This window comes from Hypanus sabinus, chromosome 17, assembly GCF_030144855.1.
Source record: "Hypanus sabinus isolate sHypSab1 chromosome 17, sHypSab1.hap1, whole genome shotgun sequence".
Taxonomy (NCBI): Eukaryota; Metazoa; Chordata; class Chondrichthyes; order Myliobatiformes; family Dasyatidae; genus Hypanus; species Hypanus sabinus.
Window position 1 is genome coordinate 80,022,804 of NC_082722.1, and position 21,918 is coordinate 80,044,721.

The 21,918-nt window shown below is 50.1% G+C and overlaps 2 protein-coding genes across 12 annotated transcripts; both read right to left on the bottom strand.

The window, feature by feature from the left end:
• Window positions 1-2,008: 2,008 nt before the first annotated feature.
• On the bottom strand, window positions 2,009-5,321 carry LOC132407070 (basic salivary proline-rich protein 2-like). Of its 11 annotated transcripts, none has more exons than XM_059993335.1 (3): window positions 3,192-5,321; window positions 2,811-3,133; window positions 2,009-2,740 (listed from the first exon to the last, which is right to left on the bottom strand). In XM_059993335.1, exons 1-3 carry the CDS (start codon window positions 3,503-3,505, stop codon window positions 2,205-2,207), a joined length of 1,173 nt encoding a protein of 390 aa, XP_059849318.1. In that variant the 5' UTR covers window positions 3,506-5,321; the 3' UTR covers window positions 2,009-2,204. The 11 variants fall into 11 exon arrangements, with proteins under 11 accessions (XP_059849318.1, XP_059849315.1, XP_059849312.1 ...); XM_059993332.1 differs by adding an exon at window positions 2,770-2,810 and having other exon boundaries at window positions 2,009-2,710; window positions 2,870-5,321; XM_059993329.1 differs by having other exon boundaries at window positions 2,009-2,406; window positions 2,534-2,810; window positions 2,870-5,321.
• Window positions 5,322-6,956: 1,635 nt separating this feature from the next.
• On the bottom strand, window positions 6,957-20,858 carry LOC132407073 (Wilms tumor protein 1-interacting protein homolog). The gene is made up of 6 exons (XM_059993342.1): window positions 20,566-20,858; window positions 17,658-17,720; window positions 16,916-17,046; window positions 15,490-15,541; window positions 14,829-14,897; window positions 6,957-9,679 (listed from the first exon to the last, which is right to left on the bottom strand). Exons 2-6 carry the CDS (start codon window positions 17,664-17,666, stop codon window positions 9,527-9,529), a joined length of 414 nt encoding a protein of 137 aa, XP_059849325.1. The 5' UTR covers window positions 17,667-17,720; window positions 20,566-20,858; the 3' UTR covers window positions 6,957-9,526.
• Between the last annotated feature and the right edge of the window lie 1,060 nt (window positions 20,859-21,918).

The following is a 21,918-nucleotide window of genomic DNA, read 5'->3' on the forward strand; positions in this document are numbered from 1 at the left end:
CCCCGTCCGTGTAACCGTCCGACCCTCCGTCCCCCCCCCCCGTCCGTGTACCCGTCCGACCCTCCGTCCCCCCCCCCGTCCGTGTACCCGTCCCCCCCTCGTCCGTGTACCCGTCCCCCCCTCGTCCGTGTACCCGTCCGACCCTCCGTCCCCCCCTCGTCCGTGTACCCGTCCGACCCTCCGTCCCCACACTCGTCCGTGTACCCGTCCGACCCTCCGTCCCCCCCCCGTCCGTGTAGCCGTCCGACCCTCCGTCCCCCCCCCGTCCGTGTACCCATCCGACCCTCCGTCCCCCCCCCGTCCGACCCTCCGTCCCCCCCTCGTCCGTGTACCCGTCCGACCCTCCGTCCCCCCCTCGTCCGTGTAACCGTCCGACCCTCCGTCCCCCCCTCGTCCGTGTACCCGTCCGACCCTCCATCCCCCCCTCTCATCTAAACATTTACGCTCCCAGTTTTGTAAATGCCCCCTCAATCTGCCAAGGACCAAGGAATAAAGTCCTAATCCATTCATGTCCTCCAGACCCGGCAACATCCTCGTAAATTTTCTCTCTTCTCTTTCAACCTTGCTTACCTCTTTCCGCATTGGTGGGTGATCAAAAACTGCAGACAATACTCCAGATTAAACCTCATACAACTTCAACATTACATCCCATCTCCTATTCTCAATACTTGGATTTACGAAGGCCAATGTGCCAAAAGCTTTCTTTATGACTCAGTCTACCTGTGACACCATTTTCAAAGAATTATGTACCTGTGTTCCCAGGTCACTTCGTTCTACCACACTGCTCGGTGCCCTGTGGTCACTGGGTCAGACCTACTCCGGTTGGCCTGCATTAAATTCCATCTGCTTTTTCCAGCTGGTCCAGATCCCGCTGCAAGCTTTGATAGTCTTGGCCAACGTCCACTAAAACCCCATGCGTAAATTTTCAGTTTACCACATCATCCAGATCATTGATATAGACGACAAACAACAAGGGACCCAGCACCCATCCCTGGGGCACCCCACTGGTTACAGGCTCCAGTCAGAGGCAACTCTCTACTACCACGCTCTGGCTTCTCCCACAAAGCCAATGTCTAATCCAATTTACTAGCTCATCCTGAATGCCGAGCGACTGAACCTCCCATGCGGGACCTTGTCAAATGCCTTGCCCGGTCCGTGTAGACAACACCCACTGCCTTCCCTTCATCAACTTTCCCGGTAACTTCCTGGGAAACTCGTAAGATTGGTTGGATACGACCTACCACGCACGGAGCCGTGCTGACTATCCTGAATCAGTCCATGTCTACCCAGATATTTATACACCCACCGGCTCCAAGTAACTGTTTGCAGGCGGCAGCGGCCACGTTCCGACACACCGCTTCAACAGGCCTCGTACCTCAGGGGCCCGTCTGTTAGCCCGGCGGCTGGAACGTTCGAAGGACATGGTTATACACTGAACCAAGTCTTCCGAGGTCGGCAGTAGAACGGCTTGTTCACTAGTTTCCCATCATTGTTGGAGACGACGGCAACCAGCATTTCCTCTCCCCCACAGCCACTCCGCCTTCGCATCTCTGCTGCAGCTCGAACAAACCTTCCTGCTAGGAATTTAGTCCCCCTGCAGTTCAAGGGCAAAACGACCCATCTGTACTGGTCCCATCTGCCTTGGAAGAGAGCCCAATGACCCAAAACTCTGACGCCCTCCCTCGCCTTGTATCATCCTCCTACTTCCTGACTAACACATGGTACGGGTAGCAATCCTGAGATCACAACCTTGCAGGTCCTGCCCTTTAACTTAGCATTAACTCCCTCAACTCGCTGAGGGAGTTCTTCACCCTTCCTGCCCATGTTCATGTCCGGCTACTCACCCAATTTTCCCTCTCCTGACGGTAACCCAGGACGGATTTGCCAGGGTCTCATCCATTGTTTATTCCTCTCCATAGTTGTTGCCTGACCTGCTGAGTTCCAGCACTTCCTGTGAGTCAGTAACACTCCCGGGATCTCCCAGCCTTCAGCGCCTTAAGCACCCACCTTCAAAGTTGAAGAAAATTTATTATCAAAGTACATACATGTCACCAGATACAAACCCGCGAATCATTTTCTTGTGGACATCTTCAATACATCCACAATGAATAATAATAATCCATGAAAGTTTGCACCAATTTGGGCGTTCAACCAGTGTACAAAAGACAACAAACTGTGCAAACAAAAGATAAAAGAACAATTTTTTAAAAATGAGCAATAAACATCGAGAACATGAGATGAAGAGTCTTTGAAAGTGTGTCCATAGGTTGTGGAGACAGTTCAGCGTTGGGGTGAGTGAAGTGGAATGAAGAGCCTGATGGTTGAGGGGTAATGACTGTTCCTGAACCTAGTTCAGTGGGCCCTGAGGCTCCTGTACCTCCTTCCTGATGGTTGAGGGGTAATGACCTGGTGGAGTGGGCCCTGAGGCTCCTGTACCTCCTTCCTGATGGTTGGGGGTAATAACCTGGTGGAGTGGGCCCTGAGGCTCCTGTACCTCCTTCCTGATGGTTGGGGGTAATGACTGTTCCTGAACCTGGTGGAGTGGGTCCTGAGGCTCCTGCACCTCCTTCCTGATGGTTGAGGGGTAATGACCTGGTGGAGTGGGCCCTGAGGCTCCTGTACCTCCTTCCTGATGGTTGGGGGGTAATGACCTGGTGGAGTGGGTCCTGAGGCTCCTGTACCTCCTTCCTGATGGTTGAGGGGTAATGACCTGGTGGAGTGGGCCCTGAGGCTCCTGCACCTTCTTCCTGATGGTTGAGGGGTAATGACTGTTCCTGAACCTAGTTCAGTGGGCCCTGAGGCTCCTGTACCTCCTTCCTGATGGTTGAGGGGTAATGACCTGGTGGAGTGGGCCCTGAGGCTCCTGTACCTCCTTCCTGATGGTTGGGGGTAATAACCTGGTGGAGTGGGTCCTGAGGCTCCTGTACCTCCTTCCTGATGGTTGAGGGGTAATGACCTGGTGGAGTGGGTCCTGAGGCTCCTGTACCTCCTTCCTGATGGTTGAGGGGTAATGACCTGGTGGAGTGGGTTCTGAGGCTCCTGTACCTCCTTCCTGATGGTTGAGGGGTAATGACCTGGTGGAGTGGGTCCTGAGGCTCCTGTACCTCCTTCCTGATGGTTGAGGGGTAATGACCTGGTGGAGTGGGCCCTGAGGCTCCTGTACCTCCTTCCTGATGGTTGGGGGTAATAACCTGGTGGAGTGGGTCCTGAGGCTCCTGTACCTCCTTCCTGATGGTTGAGGGGTAATGACCTGGTGGAGTGGGTCCTGAGGCTCCTGTACCTCCTTCCTGATGGTTGAGGGGTAATGACCTGGTGGAGTGGGCCCTGAGGCTCCTGTACCTCCTTCCTGATGGTTGAGGGGTAATGACTGTTCCTGAACCTGGTGGAATGGTTCCTGAGGCTCCTGTACCTCCTTCCTGATGATTGAGGGGTAATGACTGTTCCTGAACCTGGTGGAGTGGTTCCTGAGGCTCCTGTACCTCCTTCCTGATGGTTGAGGGGTCATGACTGTTCCTGAACCTGGTGGAGTGGTTCCTGAGGCTCCTGCACCTCCTTCCTGATGGTTGAGGGGTAATGACCTGGTGGAGTGGGTCCTGAGGCTCCTGTACCTCCTTCCTGATGGTTGAGGGGTAATGACCTGGTGGAGTGGGTTCTGAGGCTCCTGTACCTCCTTCCTGATGGTTGAGGGGTAATGACCTGGTGGAGTGGGCCCTGAGGCTCCTGTACCTCCTTCCTGATGGTTGAGGGGTAATGACTGTTCCTGAACCTGGTGGAGTGGTTCCTGAGGCTCCTGCACCTCCTTCCTGATGGTTGAGGGGTAATGACTGCTCCTGAACCTGGTGGAGTGGGTCCTGAGGCTCCTGTACCTCCTTCCTGATGGTTGAGGGGTAATGACTGTTCCTGAACCTGGTGGAGTGGGTCCTGAGGCTCCTGTACCTCCTTCCTGATGGTTGAGGGGTCATGACTGTTCCTGAACCTGGTGGAGTGGTTCCTGAGGCTCCTGCACTTCCTTCCTGAAGACAGCAGTGAGAAGAGAGCTTGTCCTGGGTGCTGGGGGTCCTTGATGCTTTCCTGCGACAGCGCTCAGTGGTGGGAAGGGCTGTACCCGATGGATTGGGCCACACCTACTACTCTTTGTAAGACTTTCTGTTGTTTCCATACCAGAATAAACTTCATTCTGGGGGAGCTCGCTCGGCCTCCTCTCTGGGGACTGCAGCAGCGTCGCAGATCAGCTCAGTGCTGCCCCCGTGAGTGGAGTCGGTGATACTGCCGAGCTCTCCTTTGAAAACTGCAAATAGGAGAAAATCTGTGGGCATTGGTGACGCCAGATTTATAATATTGTGTACAGTTCTGGTCACCGAATTATAGGAAAGATGTCAATAAATTAGAGAGAGTACAGAGGAGATTTACTAGAATGTTGAAGCTAATGCTACTGTAATCTTACCTGGGTTTCAGCACCTAAGTTACAGAGAAAGGTTGAACAAGTTAGGTCTTTATTCTTTGGAGCGTAGAAGGTTGAAGGGGGACTTGATAAAGGTATTTAGAATTATAAGGGGGATAGAGAGTTAACGTGGATAGGCTTTTTCCATTGAGAGTAGGGGAAATACCAATAAGAAGACAATTTGAGAGTTGGGGGCAGAAGTTTAAGGGTAACATGAGAGGGAATATCTTTACTCAGAGAGTGGTAGCTGTGTGGAATGAGCTTCCAGTAGAAGTGGTAGAGGCAGGTTCGGTATTGTCACTTAAAATTGGATAGGTATATGGCCAGGAAAGGAATGGAAGGTTATGGGCTGAGTGCGGGTCAGTGGGACTAGGTGAGAGTAAGTGTTCAGCACAGACTAGAAGGGCTGAGATGGCCTGTTCCCGTGCTGTAATTGTTATTTGATACTGAGATCCGAGCAACACACACAAAATGCTGGTGTAACACAGCAGGCCAGGCAGCATCTATAGGGAGAAGCGCTGTCGACATTTCGGGCCGAGACCCTTTGTCAGGACTGACTGAAATGAAAGATAGTAAGAGATTTGAAAGTAGGAGGGGGAGAGGGAAATGCGAAATGACAGAAGACCAGAGGGGGGTGGGGTGAAGCTGAGAGCTGGAAAGGTAATTGGCAAAAAAAGACGAGTAGTTGGGGGGGGGGGGTGAAAAACCACAAGGAGACAGGTGAAACGGGGGGTGGGGGATTGAAGTAAAGAGCTGGGAAGTCGATTGGTGAGTCATACAGGTCTGGAGAAAAGGAATCTGACAGGAGAGGGCAGAGGCCATGGAAGAAAGGGGGAGATAAGGTGATTGAGAAAAAGGAATGGGGAATGGTGACGGGGGGGGGGGGGATTACCTTAAATTTGAGAGATCAACGCTCATGGCATTGGATTGGAGGCTATGCAGATGGAATACAAGGTGTTGCTCCTCCAACCTGGTGGCCTCATCACGACAGCAGAGGCAGCCATGGATTGACATGTTGGAATGGAAATAGGAAGTGAAATTAAAAGCAGTGGCCACTGGGAGATCCCCTTTTCTTTTGGTGGTCTCGTTGCAAACCTTGTTGGGGCAAGTTTTATTTGAGCCAATAAAAAGCGAAGTGGCCATTGTTGAAGTGGTCTAGGGTTAGAGGGGGAGGCATCGAGACTGGGTGTTCAGAATCAACGGCATACGTCATGACATTTGTTATGTAACAGCAGTACAAAATGTAGAGAAAACCTGCGAATTACAGTATGTTGGTGTTTTGGGTCCATATATAGAGTAGCTAAATAAGTGTGCAAAAATAGAAATTAAAAAGTAGTGATGTCGTGTTTACCCACTCAATGTCCATTCAGAAATCAGATGGCAGAAGGGAAGAAGCTGTTCCTGAATTGTTGGGTGTGTCTTCAGACACCTGTACCTCCTCACTAATGTTAACAGGGAATGTCCTGGGTGATGGGGGTCCTTAATGATAGAAGCAACCTTTTTGAGGCATTGCTCCTTGAAGATGCCCTGGATGCTACAGAGGCCAGTGCCCATGATTGTGCTAACTTTACAACTCTCTGCAGCCTATTTCCTTCCTGTGTAGCAGCTTCAACTTTCCACCCTCCACACCAGGCAGTGATGCAGGCAGCTGAAATGCTCTCCGGGGCACAGCTGCAGACATACCAGATCTCCTTCAATTCCGAATGAAATGCAGCGGCTGTCGTGCCTTCCTCACAGCTGCATCGATATGTTGGGCCCAGGTTAGATCCTCAGAGATACTGACACCCAGGAACTTGAAATTGCTCACTCTCTCCACAATAAAAGCTTTGGTCTCACTGACATTGAGTAAAGTTGTTGCTGTGACACCACTCAACAAGATGGTCTCTCTCACTCCTGAATTTAACCCAGATAAATGAGAGGTGTTGCATCTTGGTAGGGCAAATGTAAAGGGACAGTACACGGTTAAGGACAAGACCCTTAACAGTGTTGCTGAGTAGAGGTCTCGGGGTCCAAGTTCATAGCTCTTTGAAAGTGGTTACACAGGTTGATAGGGTGGTTTAAGGGTTATGCCATTCTTGCCCTTATTAGTCCAGGCATTGAGTTTAAAGGTCTGGAGGTTATGTTGCAACTTCATAAAACTCTGGTTAGGCCACATCTGGAATATTCTATACAGTTCTGGTCTCCCTACAATACCACATCAAGTACAGCCTCTCCTCTAGTTGGCATAATGCATCACCTAACAAACTCCACCCCACCTAAACCCCTCGCTCCAGGGAGATGCCAGTCAATATTAGTAAAGTTAAAATCACCCATCACAACCCTTTTGTTTGAGCCTGGTGGCCCCGATAGGAGGAAGACGAAACAGTCCGTGAGCAGGTTGGGTGGGATCCTTCATGATGTTACTGGCCCCTTTCCAGCACCTTTCTCTATACTTCCTTAACGGCCGATAAGGTTGGCGATGCGTTGACGAAGAAAAAATAGCAAAGCTGACAAGGTAGAAAAGACAAGGTCAGAGTTAACTTACAAAAAAAAACTTTATTTTTGGAAAAAAGGCAGATTATATCTAAGGTTAAGTGACGTTCAACATTTACAGGTTTAATAATTTAGGTTGATATTATGTGGCTTTACTTTTAAGATAAATAACTCTACATCTCCCGTCTCAATCCCCAACACCAGCTGGGGGTGGTTTCTGGGCTGGAGAAAAGAACGGCCCAGTTCTGGGCAAAACGTCACCTCAGCGTTCCTCTGCCAACACCAGCTGGGGGTGGTTTCTGGGCTGGAGAAAAGAACGGCCCAGTTCTGGGCAGAACGTCACCTCAGCGTTCCTCTGCCAACACCAGCTGGGGGTGGTTTCTGGGCTGGAGAAAAGAACGGCCCAGTTCTGGGCAGAACGTCACCTCAGCGTTCCTCTGCCAACACCAGCTGGGGGTGTTTTCTGGGCTGGAGAAAAGAACGGCCCAGTTCTGGGCAGAACGTCACCTCAGCGTTCCTCTGCCAACACCAGCTGGGGGTGTTTTCTGGGCTGGAGAAAAGAACGGCCCAGTTCTGGGCAGAACGTCACCTCAGCGTTCCTCTGCCAACTCCTGCTGGCTCTCTGTTGGAGCTGTACAGAATCCTTTTGGGGGGGGGGTGGGGGAGATATTGCAAGAATCCAGCCAACGCATGGAAGCAGGAGGCTGGGCCTCGTCTTCAGAGACAAGCGAGGAGAATCCATGGCTGGGCTGTAGAGGACGAAGGAATCTCACAAAGAGGGCAGAACCAGCAACGGCAGGAGGCCATCTTGTCACGGGGGAAGGAGCAAGAACTTTGCACTGTCCCACTGCCAAACAACACACCTGGGCAGGCGACCCATGTGGCCAACAGGCCTGAGAGACGTTTACCGCTGCCCTCCCAGCCAGGTCGGTGAGCCCCGGGGTCGGAGGTCACTTCGAGTCTGGTGTCAAAGTCTAAAGGTCAGAGTCCCAAAGGCCTGATACCTGTGAGTCTGAGGGTCCAATGACAAAGACAGCCAGCCTGTGTGTGGGAAAAGGGCTTGTCCTATTTTTGTTGGTGCTGATGGGCCAAAACATGGTTGCAGCCAGAATGTGTGGTTACACTTCCTCAGACTGTGTTGGTCACTAGCACAATCCACGGTATGTTTCGATGTACGTGTAACAAGTGACATTTCACACTATGTCCGCCACTGGTGACTCCGCCACGGACGGTCCCACACACAGCTGTGAAAGTCAGAGCAACCCATCCCGTAAAAACCCACAGCAACAGAGGCTTCAAAGACCCCATCCCGTAAAAACCCACAGCAACAGAGGCTTCAAAGACCCCATCCCGTAAAAACCCACAGCAACAGAGGCTTCAAAGACCCCATCCCGTAAAAACCCACAGCAACAGAGGCTTCAAAGACTCCATCCCGTGGAGAGGAAGATGGGCCCCCCCGGGGACAACCTGAAAGCCTGGCCCGGGAGAGAGGACTCTGGCAAGCTGCCGTCAGTGGCCTGTGCCCCAGTTGGGTGATGAGTTTAAGAAAACAAAAGTGACAATGAAACTGATTCTGAGCAGGTTCAGAGTCTTCAGGAAGAGGTGGCAGTGGGCAGCATGGCCGGGGCGGAGGGAGGATGGGGCTGGCGGGGGACAGTTGAGGAAAAAGGGAGAATAAATAAAAGTGCCTGGAGGTTTGAGACTTGCAGCAGGAATGGCTGCGGCCATTTCCCAACAGCTCTCAACCTCCCATTCCCTGACCGATTGTGGGCACATCCTGAATCCTCAGGGACTGGGAATAACATCCCTGTTGGCAACAGGCTTTCCTCCTCTGGAGGATGGGGAATGATCACAAGGTTAACCCAGCAACAAGATGCAGGAGAATACATAACGGTATGGCACAGTACTCTGCCTTCAGCCCACCACAGTGCCATGGTGGGGACTGGTGCAGGAGACAGGGTTAATGAGCTGGGAGCCCGTATCCAACGACCAGTACAGAAAATGTACCGAATCATCCAATTAGAAAATTAAAAGTACACTTTAAAAAAACTATTACAAAATTATGAAGTGGGCCCACTGTACATTACCACTGATGAGCGGGTTTATATAAAACAATTGTGATTGCTTGCATAGTCTGTGTGTGTGGTGACCTGTACAGCAAGGGTTAATCAGACCGGTAGCCAGAACATTGATAAGTGCAGAGGCTGCGTTCGGGTTCCAGGATTTGCAGAACAGACACAGAAGGCCCAGTCTGAGTCTCTCTCAGTACCCACCCTCTCGGGGGAGGGCGACAATCAGGGCTTTGGTCACTCAGGAGGTGTGGGATTATGCAGGCCCTCAGCCAGGAATCTGCAACTCGGCTGAGCCGCATCGACCCCCACCGAGCAGGAACCCTGACTGGTGGGCATCCCGCCAAAGGGAAGCCGCTGCCTGGCCGACGTCCCGCTACAGGGCATCTCAAAGGCCAGATGCTGTAAATCGTCCGTGTGTTAACCGGGTCCGCGCCTACCCGGGCTCCTCGGTGATGAAGGTGCTCAGGTGTGGTTGCAACAGCAGGGCCAACCCAGAGCAGCGTCCTTTCTGGTCAGCATGGGGGAGGTTTGTAGCCTCCAGTTACAGCTCAGTAACGTGCAGCTGGTAGTTGGGTGCCGAATGTGGGGATAGGGGGACGTTAATCCGACGGATGTGACAACTGTGACACAGGAGGTGCCCCTCCAGGGGGTAACAGCGGCGAGTTTCCTCGTCGTTCAGCTGGAGGCCACAGTCCTGGGGAGAGACAATAAACATGTATTAACTCGTGTAGAGATACAGCCTTTGACTCTACGAGCTGCACTACCCAGCATTCCACCAATTTAACCTTTGCCGAATCACAGGGTAACCTACAGTGACCAATTACTCTACCAAGCCGTTCCTCTTTCGACTGTGGACCAAACCAGAGCACCCAGAGAAGACTCGCATTCTGAAGGGAAGGACGAGAAACTTCTTACAGATGGACTGAACCCCGACATCCTGAGCTGCAACAGCATTACACTAACAGCTACACAACCATGGCACCCCAGAAATACTGCCTTTCCCACTGATGCCCACAATAATCCCTTAATCACACTCTCAACACCTCCCCATCAACAAGGAGTCGACCCTTCATCCACACACTAGTGTGATGATACACAGAAATGGATCAACGCATTAATCCCCCCCCCCCCCCCCCACATTGTTGGGATCCATGAGGTCACAGGGAGGAGACACACACAGGCCCATCAATACCAAATTGAACAGTACTCCTCCCATCCCTATCCCTGGTCTGTGCCCCTCCATTCCCTATACATGTATGTATGTATCTGAGAGCCTCTACTTATCTGTCTGCACCAAGATCCCTGACAACATATTTCAGGCTCTGTAAAACAAACCTTGTCAAATCATCTCCAAAATTTCCCCTCTCACTATAAATACATGTCCCGTAGTATATGACATTTCTTTATTGAGGAAAAAAGAAAATTGTCTGCTCTAACTGTGCCTCTCATAATCTTACAAACCTCTCTCAGATCTCCCCTCAGCCTCTGACGCTCCAGAGAAAACAGCCCAAGTTTAAGCAGCCTCTCATGACAGCACACACCCCCTAAACCTGGCAGCATCCTGGTAAACCTCTTCAGCGCCCTCTCCAAAGCCTCAACATCCTTTCCATAGTGGGGTGACCAGAACTGTGTGCAATACTCCAGATGTGGCCCAACTGGTTTTTATAAAGCTGCAGTGTAATTTGAACTCGATGCCTTGATTGGACACGGCATCTAAGGTTACGGGAGAAAGCTGGGGAGTTGTCCGAGGAGGGAAAAAGAAGATCAGCCATGATTGAATCACAAAGTAGACTCGATGGGACAACTGGTCCAATTCTGCAACTATATCCGATGGTCTAAAAAAGGTGAGCATGCAGCAGAATCCTAAAAGCTTCTACAGGTATGTTAAGAGCAAAAGGATAGAAAGGGATAAAATTGGTCCTCTTGAAGATCAGAGTGGTCAGCTATGTATGGAACCAAAAGAAATGGGAGAGATATTAAATGGGTTTTTTGCATCTGTATTTACTAAGGAAACTGGAATGGAGTCTATGGGAACAAGGCAAACAAGTAGGTCATTGAACTTACACAGATTGAAGAGGAGGAGGTGCTTGCTGTCTTGAGGCAAATCAGATTAGATAAATCCCCAGGACCTGACAGGGGGTATTCCCTCGGGCGTTGAAGGAGACTAGTGTTGAAATTAGTCTTGGCAGAAATATTTAAAATGTCGCCAGGTGCCAGAGGATTGGAGGATAGCTCACGTAGTTCCGACGTTTAAAAAAGGCTTGAAAAGTAGGTGGAAAATTATAGGCCGGTAAATTTGACATCAGTAGTAGGTAAATTATTGGAAGAAATACTAAGAGATAGGATCTACAAGTATTTGGATAGACAGGGACTTATTAGAAAAAGTCAGCATGGCTTTGTGCGTGGTAGGTCATGTTTAACCAATCTATCAGAGTCTTTCGAGGAGGTTACCAGGAAAGTGGATGAAGGGAAGGCAGTGGATGTTGTCTATATGGACTTCAGTAAGGCCTTTGACAAGGTCCCACATGGGAGGTTAGTTAGGAAGATTCAGTCGCTAGGTATACATGGTGAGGTAGTAAATTGGATTAGACGTTGGTTCAATGGGAGAAGCCAGAGAGTGGTAGTGGAGGATTGCTACTCTGAGTGGAGGCCTGTGACTAGTGGTGTGCCACAGGGATCAGTACTGGGTCCATTGTTATTTGTCATCTATATCAATGATCTGGATGATAATGTGGCAAATTGGATCAGCAAATTTGCTGATGAATCAAAGATTGGAGGTGTAGTGGACCGTGAGGAAGGTTTTCAAAGCTTGCAGAGGGATTTGGACCAGTTGGAGGAATGGGCTGAAAAATGGCAGATGGAGTTTAATGCAGACAAGTGTGAGGTATTGCGTTTCGGAAGGACAAACCAAGGTAGAACATACAAGGTAAATGGTAGGGCACTGAGGAGTGCAGTAGAACAGAGGGATCTGGGAATACAGATACAAAATTCCCTAAAAGTGGCATCACAGGTAGATAGGGTAGTAAAGAGAGCTTTTGGTACTTTGGCCTTTATAAATCAAAGTATTGAGTATAAGAGTTGGAATGTAATGGTGAGGTTGTATAAGGCATTGGTGAGGCCGAATTTGGAGTATTGTGTGCAGTTTTGGTCACCGAATTACAGGAAGGATATTAATAAGGTTGAAAGAGTGCAGAGAAGGTTTACAAGGATGTTGCCGGGACTTGAGAAACTGAGTTACAGAGAGAGGTTGAATAGGGTAGGACTTTATTCCCTGGAGCGTAGAAGAATGAGGGGAGATTTGATAGAGGTGTATAAAATTATGACGGGTATAGAGAGAGTGAATGCAAGCAGGCTTTTTCCACTGAGGCCAGGGGAGAAAATAACCAGAGGTCATGGGTTAAGGGTGAAGGGGGAAAAGTTTAAAGGGAACATGGGGGGGGGGCTTCTTCACACAGAGTGGTGAGAGTGTGGAATGAGCTGCCAGATGAAGTGGTGAATGCGGGCTCACTTTTAACATTTAAGAAAAACTTGGACAGGTACATGGATGAGAGGTGTATGGAGGGATATGGTCCAGGTGCAGGTCAGTGGGACTAGGCAGAAAAATGGTTCGGCGCAGCTAAAAAGGGCCAAAAGGCCTGTTTCAGTGCTGTAATGTTGTATGGTTCTAATTAGGCTATTCAGTCCATTGAGTCTGTTGTGCTATTCCAGTATGGCTTATTTATTACCCTTCTCAACCCCATTTTCCTGCCTTCTCCCTGTACCCTTTGACACTCTGAATGAACAAGAAACTATCAGCCTATCAATCACTTGGCCTCCACAGCCATCTGTAACTATCAATTTCACAGATTCAACATCCTTTGGCTGAAAAAATTCCTCCTAATTGGAGTCCCTTTATTGAGGCTGTGCCCTCCGGTCCTAGACTCCCCCACTGTAGGAAACAGCCTCTCCTCGTCCCTCTACTCTGTGCCCTCCGGTCCTAGACTCCCCCACTGTTGTAAACAGCCTCTCCTCGTCCCTCTCCTCTGAGGCTGTGCCCTCCGGTCCTAGACTCCCCCACTGTAGGAAACAGCCTCTCCTCGTCCCTCTACTCTGAGGCTGTGCCCTCCGGTCCTAGACTCCCCACTGTAGGAAATGTCCTCTCCACAACAGTCTACTCTGAGGCTGTGCCCTCTGGTCCTAGACTCCCCCATTGTAGGAAACAGCCTCTCCTCATCCCTCTACTCCCAGGCTGTGCCCTCCGGTCCTAGACTCCCCCACTGTAGGAAGCAGCCTCTCCTCATCCCTCTACTCAGTGCCCTCCGGTCCTAGACTCCCCCACTGTAGGAAACAGCCTCTCCTCGTCCCTCTCCTCTGAGGCTGTGCCCTCCGGTCCTAGACTCCCCCACTGTAGGAAACAGCCTCTCCTCTGAGGCTGTGCCCTCCGGTCCTAGACTCCCCCACTGTAGGAAAGCCTCTCCTCGTCCCTCTACTCTGAGGCTGTGCCCTCCGGTCCTAGACTCCCCCACTGTAGGAAACAGCCTCTCCTTGTCCCTCTCCTCTGAGGCTGTGCCCTCTGATCCTAGACTCCCCCACTGTAGGAAACAGCCTCTCCTCGTCCCTCTACTCTAAGGCTGTGCCCTCCGGTCCTAGACCCCTCTTCCAGGGAACCATTCTGACATCAGCTTACTTGTCTGACATGTGCCTCCAAGCACTCTAAAACCTCATCCTTTAATAATGAACTCCAACATCTTCCCAACCACTGAAGTCAGGCTAATTTCCTTTCTTCTGCTCCCACGCTTCTTGAAGGGTGGAGTGAGGGTGAATTAAATTCAGATTTACGACTCCAAGGTAACGAAATTCCTCTACATCTCTGTTGAGGAATGAACATCTCTCTATTATGAGGCTGTGCCTTTTGCTCCTGAACTTCACAAAAGGAAGCATCGTCTTCACATCCATCCTGTCTAGGTCATACAATATTTAATAGCTTTTAATGAATCCTTCCCTCATCTCCCGAGCTAAGGCAGCCACCCTGTGTAGCCACTTCTGGGGAGCTTGGACCATTCTACTCATCATTGCTCATACAGGTCCTGCCATTAACAGCAGACTTTCTCTTATATTTGACCTCCAAAAGAACACGCTGACCAGTCTCCACTGGGAGGGAAGGGGGTGGGGTGGGCACCATGGCACAGAAACAGGCTCCTTGGCCCGTGCCGAACTATTAACCTGCCTAATCCCATTGACCTGCCCGTGGACCCGGGTGATCTCAAACCCCTCCCTTCCAAGTACTTAACTAAATTTCTCTTAAACGTTGAAATCAAACTCCATCCACTGGCAGCTTGTTCCATACTCACACTGCCCTCTGAGTGATTAATTTTCCCCCTCAGGTTCCTCTTAAACATTTCACCCTTCACCCTTAACCCATGACCTCTAGTTCTATTATCATCGAACCTCAGGGTGAATGCAAGCAGGCATCATAATTTTGTTTATCTCCTCTCATTCTCAAAGGACTGATATCCTCATAGCACTGGGCTAACCTCAGCCCTCCAGGATTAAACCCTTCTCCCTCACACCAAGTTCTGTCCCTGACTCTACAGGGTGACTCTGGTCTTGCAAGGGACACACTGGATGGTGGCTGGCCAGGGGAAGGCAGAGTGAGTGGAGGGGCTGGAGGCAAAATGAACGAATTGCTGAGGCCTCACCCCACGAAAGGCCAGACAAGCCCCTCCCCAAACTGGTTAGCACACACTCTTTCACAGCCCCTACCCGATGGTAAGGATGTGAGGGTTGTGCAAGTCGGCCACTCCCAGCAATACCTCCCCTCCCCCACCCTCAGCACGCCAGCAGCGGGGAGCCTGCGGACTGACCTCGCAGTGGTAACACTCCACGTGGTAATCCTTGTCCATCGACACCACTCGGATCGTCTCCTCGGAACCCTGCGAATGACACACAGAGGTAAATCCATCACCTACCTACACCCCCCTACCCACAACTCCTCCCCCAGTGCTGAGGACACCAGTGATGCAGGTGGGATTTCAAACACGAGGCGGCTGGTTAAGTGGTGTCACAACCACCACCTCAGCAAGACCAAGGAATTGACTGTGGACTTTGAGAAGGGGAAGTCGAGGGATCAGCAGTGGAAAGGGTGAGCAGTTTCAATTCCTGGCTGTCAGCATCTCTGAAGATCTATCCTGGGCCCGAGACACGTCTTCTCACTGCTACCACCCAGCAGGCTCCTCCCTTCCGCCATCAGATTTCTGAACGGTCATGAACACGACCTACTTCACTCTCATTTTGCACTATTTAGAGTAACATGTCCTAAATCCCGCACTGTACTGCTGCCACGAAACCGATTTCATGACAAACCTGATTGTGAACCCGTGGTACAACACGCTCTTCTAAAAACCTCTACGGCAACTCGGTGCATAAGGCGGGGGGGGGTTGCGGCGGTATCAGGACAGTAAGGGCGAGGGAAGGGGCGAGATCCACGGACAGGAGGGGGAGAGGATGAGATGTAGATAGACCTACCTGTGCTGGGAGAATGGGGTGCCCACAGGACGCACACTTTGGGGCAAACACCCTGCAAATGCAAAGATTGCGGCATGTTAGACAGACCGCAGACATGGAGATGGAACAGTTCCATCCCGCCCTCAACTCAAAACTCGCAAGGAGCAGACTACCATCTGGGCAGTGAACCCATGAACATTACCAAATGGGGTTGAGAAGGGTAATAAATAAGCCATACTGGAATAGCACAACAGACTCAATGGACTGAATAGCCTAATTAGAACCATACAACATTACAGCACAGAAACAGGCCTTTTGGCCCTTTTTAGCTGCGCCGAACCATTTTTCTGCTTAGTCCCACTGACCTGCACCTGGACCATATCCCTCCAAACACCTCTCATCCATGTACCTGTCCAAGTTTTACTTAAATGTTAAAAGTGAGCCCGCATTTACCACTTCATCTGGCAGCTCATTCCACACTCCCACCACTCTGTGTGAAGAAGCCCCCCCCATGTTCCCTTTAAACTTTTCCCCCTTCACCCTTAACCCATGTCCTCTGTTTTTTTTCTCCCCTAACCTCAGCGGAAAAATGTTTTGCTCCCTTTTGGAAAATATATATACACACACACACCTTCCTGAAATTTGTATTTTTTTAAATTAATCATTCCGATGGACTGCTACCACACAACAAGTTTCATAATTACGCCAGAGGGGTTAAACCAAGTCTCCCGTTAGAGGATGCTTCCTCTTGTGGGGTGTCGAAGACCAGAGGGTGTACATTGAAGACAGAGATGAGGAGGAATTTCTTTTATGAGAGGGTGGTGAATCTGTGGAATTCATGGAGGCCAAAGTATTTAAAGCAAAGATTGATTAGTCAGGGTGCTACGGGGAGAAGGAACTGAAAGGGATAACAAATCAGCCATGATGGAATGGTGGAACAGACTCAATGGGAGAAATGCCTACACCTGCTCCTGTCTCATGGTGGCGAAGACAAAGGGAGATAGAGACATGGTCATCACAGACCACGCACTCGATATTCCGAACGGGACAAGTGTCCGCAGGGATCATTTACAGGGTCAGAGGGAACAACGGGAGTGAGGTGTAAGCATCAGTGGAAAAGCTCTTCCCCACCTCTCCCTCGAGAAGGTGTGGGTGGGGGAACCTCCTCTTCAAACCACTGCAGCCCCGGTGAAAGTGCTCCCACGAAGGAAAAGTAAACTTCCAAACCCATTGTGAACCCTGCTCAAAGAGCCAGCACAGGCACGATGGACCGAGTGGCCTGTGGTTACTCTGGTTTTGACTCAGTTGTGTCACTGCAAGACCACCAACTGACCGGGAACAGACGCGCGCATTCACAGACACTGGGTAGGGGAGTGTGCGCGCGCGCTCACACACACACGCGGCATTGACACACAGCACTGAGTCCCAGGGTAAGGAAGAGTCTCACGTGTGGTAATCCTTGACACAGTAGATGTTATTTTCCACGTCAACGGTAAAGGGAACACCATCCAGACACTCGTTACACACCACGCAGCGGAAACAGCCTGGGTGGTACGACTTGCCCAGTGCCTGTAGGATCTGGACACAGAACACGAAGGGTCAGACTATTGCACAGTACGAGAAGCTTCAGAACACCTCTCCTCACCCTACAATTCCCCAAGCCCCCAACCCCCTCCATTCCCGTCCCTCCTCTCCCGGCACACAGAACAGCAGGGGTGGTGGGGGGAAAGCACCACCACGCACAGGTTCCCCTTGTCCCACTGCTCTCCGCTGCCCTGCCTCAATGTGACTCAGGAACTACTTCCTTTGTCACAGGTCCACATACACTGTGGGAGCCATGGTGGCATAGCAGTTAGGGCAATGCTATTACAGCTTGGGCTGTCGGAGTTGGGAGTTCAATTCTGGTGTCCTCACATCTGTAAGGAGTTTATACACGTGGAATATCCTCCGGGTGCTCCAGTTTCCTCCCACAGTCCAAAGATGCACAGGTTAGCAGGTTATTGGTCATTATAAATTGTCCTGTGATTAGAACAGGGTTAATTCGGTGTGTCACTGGGTGGTGCAGTTCGAAGGGCCTGTCGCTTGCATCTCTACATAAAATAAAAACAAATCGCCCCGCCCCACCTGGCCTACAGAAGCTGAGGACAGCCCAACTTCCTGTTATCCTGGGAAGTGATCACGTTCCTTACCATCTCCATGATCAGATGGCCACACACGAAACACTTGTCCGCCGTCTGCTGGAAGCCGGAATACTGCAAAAAAAGCCACAAACACCCAGTTCAGAAATCCCACTCCACTTTGTGATCAGCGGGTCCAAATGGCCACTAAGCACAAGAGACTCTGCAGATGTTGGGTAACCCACACAGAATACTGGAGGAACTCAGCAGGTCAGGCAGCATCCATGGGCGGGAATAAACTGTCAATGTTACTCCAAACAACCAAGAACCCTTTTACCAGGATCCTCATGGGGTAACAGCCTGAAATGTCAACTGACATGAAGCACTATGGCACAGAAACAACCCTTCAGCCCATCGACCTGCACCTAGACCATATTCCTCCCATCCACGTGCCCATCCAAATTTCTCTTGAATGTTGTAAATGTAAATGAACGCACATCAACTTTTGCTGGCTGCTCATTCCACATACTCACCACCGTGAGTGAAGGTCCCCCCCCACCCCCGTTCCCCTTAAATATTTCACCTTTCACCCTTAACCCATGACCTCTAATTCTAGTCTCACCCAACCTCAATGGAAAAAGCCTTGTCTGCATTTACTTGATCTATACTCATAATTTTGAGAACCAGTATCAAATCTCTGCTAATTCTCCTCTGGAGAATAAAGTCCTAAACTATTCAACCTTTCCCTATAACTCGGGTCTCAAGTCTCCAATTCGAGAGGGAGAAGCACAAGTCACACAGATCAGTATCGCGATGGATTGAAGGGAATTACAGCAGCGTGAGAGGGGAGCTTGCCCAGGTGGAGTGCAGGAGGATACTGGTGGGGATAACAACAGAGCAGAGGTGGTGGAGTATCGTTAGGAAAGTTCACAAGGCACAGGATAAAATAAGTCAAAAGTCCGCCTAGATTCTGCAAAGGGAAATCGTTCTTTGAGGAAGTAACAAGTGGGGTGGACGCAGTGGATGTCATTTACTTGGATTTTCAGAAAGCGTTTGATAAGATGCCACAGGAGGCAACTTAACAAGATAAAATCCTCTGGTGATAGAGGAAAGACACCGGCACGGATAGAGGAACGGCTGACAGGCAGGAGGCAGCGAGTGGGAATAAAAGGGACCTTTTCTGATTGGCTGCAGGTGACAAGTGGCGTTCCTCAGGGGTCACTGCTTTTCACATTGTTTGCCAATGATTTGGATGGTGGAATTGATGGCTTCGTGGCAAAGTTTGCAGATGATACGAAGACAGGTGGAGGGGTAGGTAGTGCTGAGGAAGCAATGCGATTGCAGCAGGGCTTAGACAAATTAGAAGAATGTGCAAAGAAGTAGCAGATGGAATAGAGTGTAGGGAACTATTATCCCTACATTATTATCTAAATGGGGAGAAGTTTCAAACATCAGAGTTGCAGAAGGACTTCAGAGTCCTCATGTAAGACTGACAAAAGGTTAATTTACCAGTTGAGTCTGTGGTAAAGGCAGCAAATTCAATGTTGGCATTTATTTCAAGGCCAATGGAATAGAAAAGCAACAAGATAATGCTGAGGTTTTATAAGACTCTAGTCAGGCTGCAGTTGGAGTATTGTCAACAGTTTTGGGCTCCATATCTCAGAAAGGATTTGCATTAGAGGATACACAAGGCAAATGGATGATAGAGAAATAGAAGGCTTTTGTGGGAGGGAAGGGAAAGGATCTGGTTAAAGGGTCTGCACTACCTGGTGGCTCAAAGGGCCTGTACTGTGCCATACTTTTTTATGTCAATTACATTTTTTTTCCCCTCTTTGCAGCACATCGGGCTGCAAACTTGCTGTTCCTTTAGCATTTTGTCTGTTTTTTAAAAACAAGGCCAAGTTGTTAGCTTGAAGCTCAACGCAGAACAGATGGAAAGCTGGCCAGATCCAAACACAGGACCACTTGCCTCGAAGTCCAGCGCTCATGCCACTATTCGAGTATCAGGCCCGATGACAGCTCACAATTCCTTTACCTGTCCCCACGTAGCACAGACACTGCGCAACCCGCTGAGCTCAAACTCCAAGTTGAAAATAAATCCATTATTAAAGTACATCTATGTCACCATGCACAACTGTGAAGTTCATTTTCTTGTGGGCATTCACAGTAAGTACAAAGGAACACAATGAAGGGCCGCACCCAGAAAGGACCAATGTGCAAAACACAGAAAACTGCAAATAAAAGAAAACAATAAATATTGAGAACATAAGATGAAGAGTCCGTGGGTCGTGAGAACAGATCAGTGAAGTTATCCCGCTGGTAGATTTTAATTTGCAGCTCCACCTCAGACGGTGGGGGGTGGTTTGCTGAGGGTCCAGTTTCAGAGGCTGCATGCAGAGGCAACAGAGGACCGTACTGAGTGAGGAGCTTCCGAGCTGCCGGGGAGGGTTCAAGAGGTTGGAGTAGAGATGGTGGAGCACAGGATTATGTCTGCCCCACAGCAAGACTGGGTAACGCTCGACCCTGTGCGGAAGGGTGGCAAAGCAGGGCAGTGTCCAGCGTAACACCAGTGACCTGGGTTCAATCCCCACCATTGTCTGCAATGAGTCTGTACACTCTCCCTGTGACCCTCCCACATTCCAAAGATGCAAGTCTTGGGGCTAATGCCTTGTAGGCATGCTATGCTGGCACACAAAGCACAACAATATTTACAGGCCGTCTCCACCACATGCTTCAGCTGTGCTGGTTGTTGACACAAACGACACAGTTCACTAGACGTACACACAAGAGATCCTGTAGAGTGTCCTGATGAAGGGTTTCAGCCCAAAACGTCGACTGTTCATTCATTTCCATTGACGCTGCCCGACCTGCTGAGTCCTCCAGCATTCTGTGTGCTTAACTATGTTACAATGTATGTGACAAATAAAAGCTAATCTGAAAATCTTCACCTTTAGTAAATATAACAGTACCGTAAACTCACCAAGAAATCTTCCTCACAGTACACCTTCCCGTTGACATTGTAGAAAGCTTTCCCTCGTAACCTCCGACCTACGGAGAGGAGGGAAGCTGAAGGTTAGAAGTTCAACTGAATCACAGAAACCTGTTGGGGGCGGAGGGAAGAGAGTTGACCGTTAGCTGCCATGCTGGGCAGGGACAGTTAACCGCCACACTGGGTGGAAGAGTTAACCGTCACACTGGGCGGGACAGTTAACCGCCACACTGGGCGGGAGAGTTAACCGTCACACTGGGCAGGGACAGTTAACCGTCACACTGGGCAGGGACAGTTAACCGCCACACTGGGCAGGGACAGTTAACCGCCACACTGGGCAGGGACAGTTAACCGCCACACTGGGCAGGGACAGTTAACCGCCACACTGGGCAGGGACAGTTAACCGCCACACTGGGCAGGGACAGTTAACCGTCACACTGGGCAGGGACAGTTAACCGTCACACTGGGCAGGGACAGTTAACCGTCACACTGGGCAGGGACAGTTAACCGTCACACTGGGCAGGGACAGTTAACCGTCACACTGGGCAGGGACAGTTAACCGCCACACTGGGTGGGAGAGTTAACCGTCAAGCTGACTGTGGCCTACGGAGGGCAATGGTCAAGTGCAGCTTTTGTGGGTGAGGGATGGAATCTGGAAGGGAAATGATGGGAACATTGGGAGAATGATGAGGAACCAGTGTAAATGGACAGCCAATAACATAGATCATTGAACAGGTCCTTTGAGCCATAATGTTACGCTGAACCAATTCATTTAGCAATCAAAAAGCCCACTAAACTAACCTCCTTTGCCCAGACAATGTCCATATCCTTCCATTTCCCTCACATTCATGTGCCTGTCCAAATGTCTCCAATATTTCTGCCTCTACCATCACCCCGGGCAGCACATTCCAGCACTGTGTTTAAAAAACAGTTGCCCTGCACATCTTTGAAATGACCCCCTCACACCTTAAATGCATGTCCTCTGGTATTAGACTTTTCAACCCTGGGGAAAAGATGCTGTCTACTCTATCTGTGCCTCTCATAATAACCTTATAAACCTCTGTCAGATCTCCCCTCCGACTCCATCGCTCCAGAGAAAATGGTCCATAGATCGGTGGGCTGAAGAGTCTGTATTTCTCACACAGTACAGTTCTCTCAGCACAGAAGGATTGCTGTTTCATAGGAGAGGGAAGGTAACTTGATAGAGGTGTACAAGATTTAAAGAGCCATATATTGAGTAGATAATTAGAACACTTTCCCAGGACAGTGTTGAGGAAACAGAAAGGTTGCAGAGAGACTTGGTCAGTTTAGGAGAGTGGGCAAAGAAATGGCAGATGAGATACA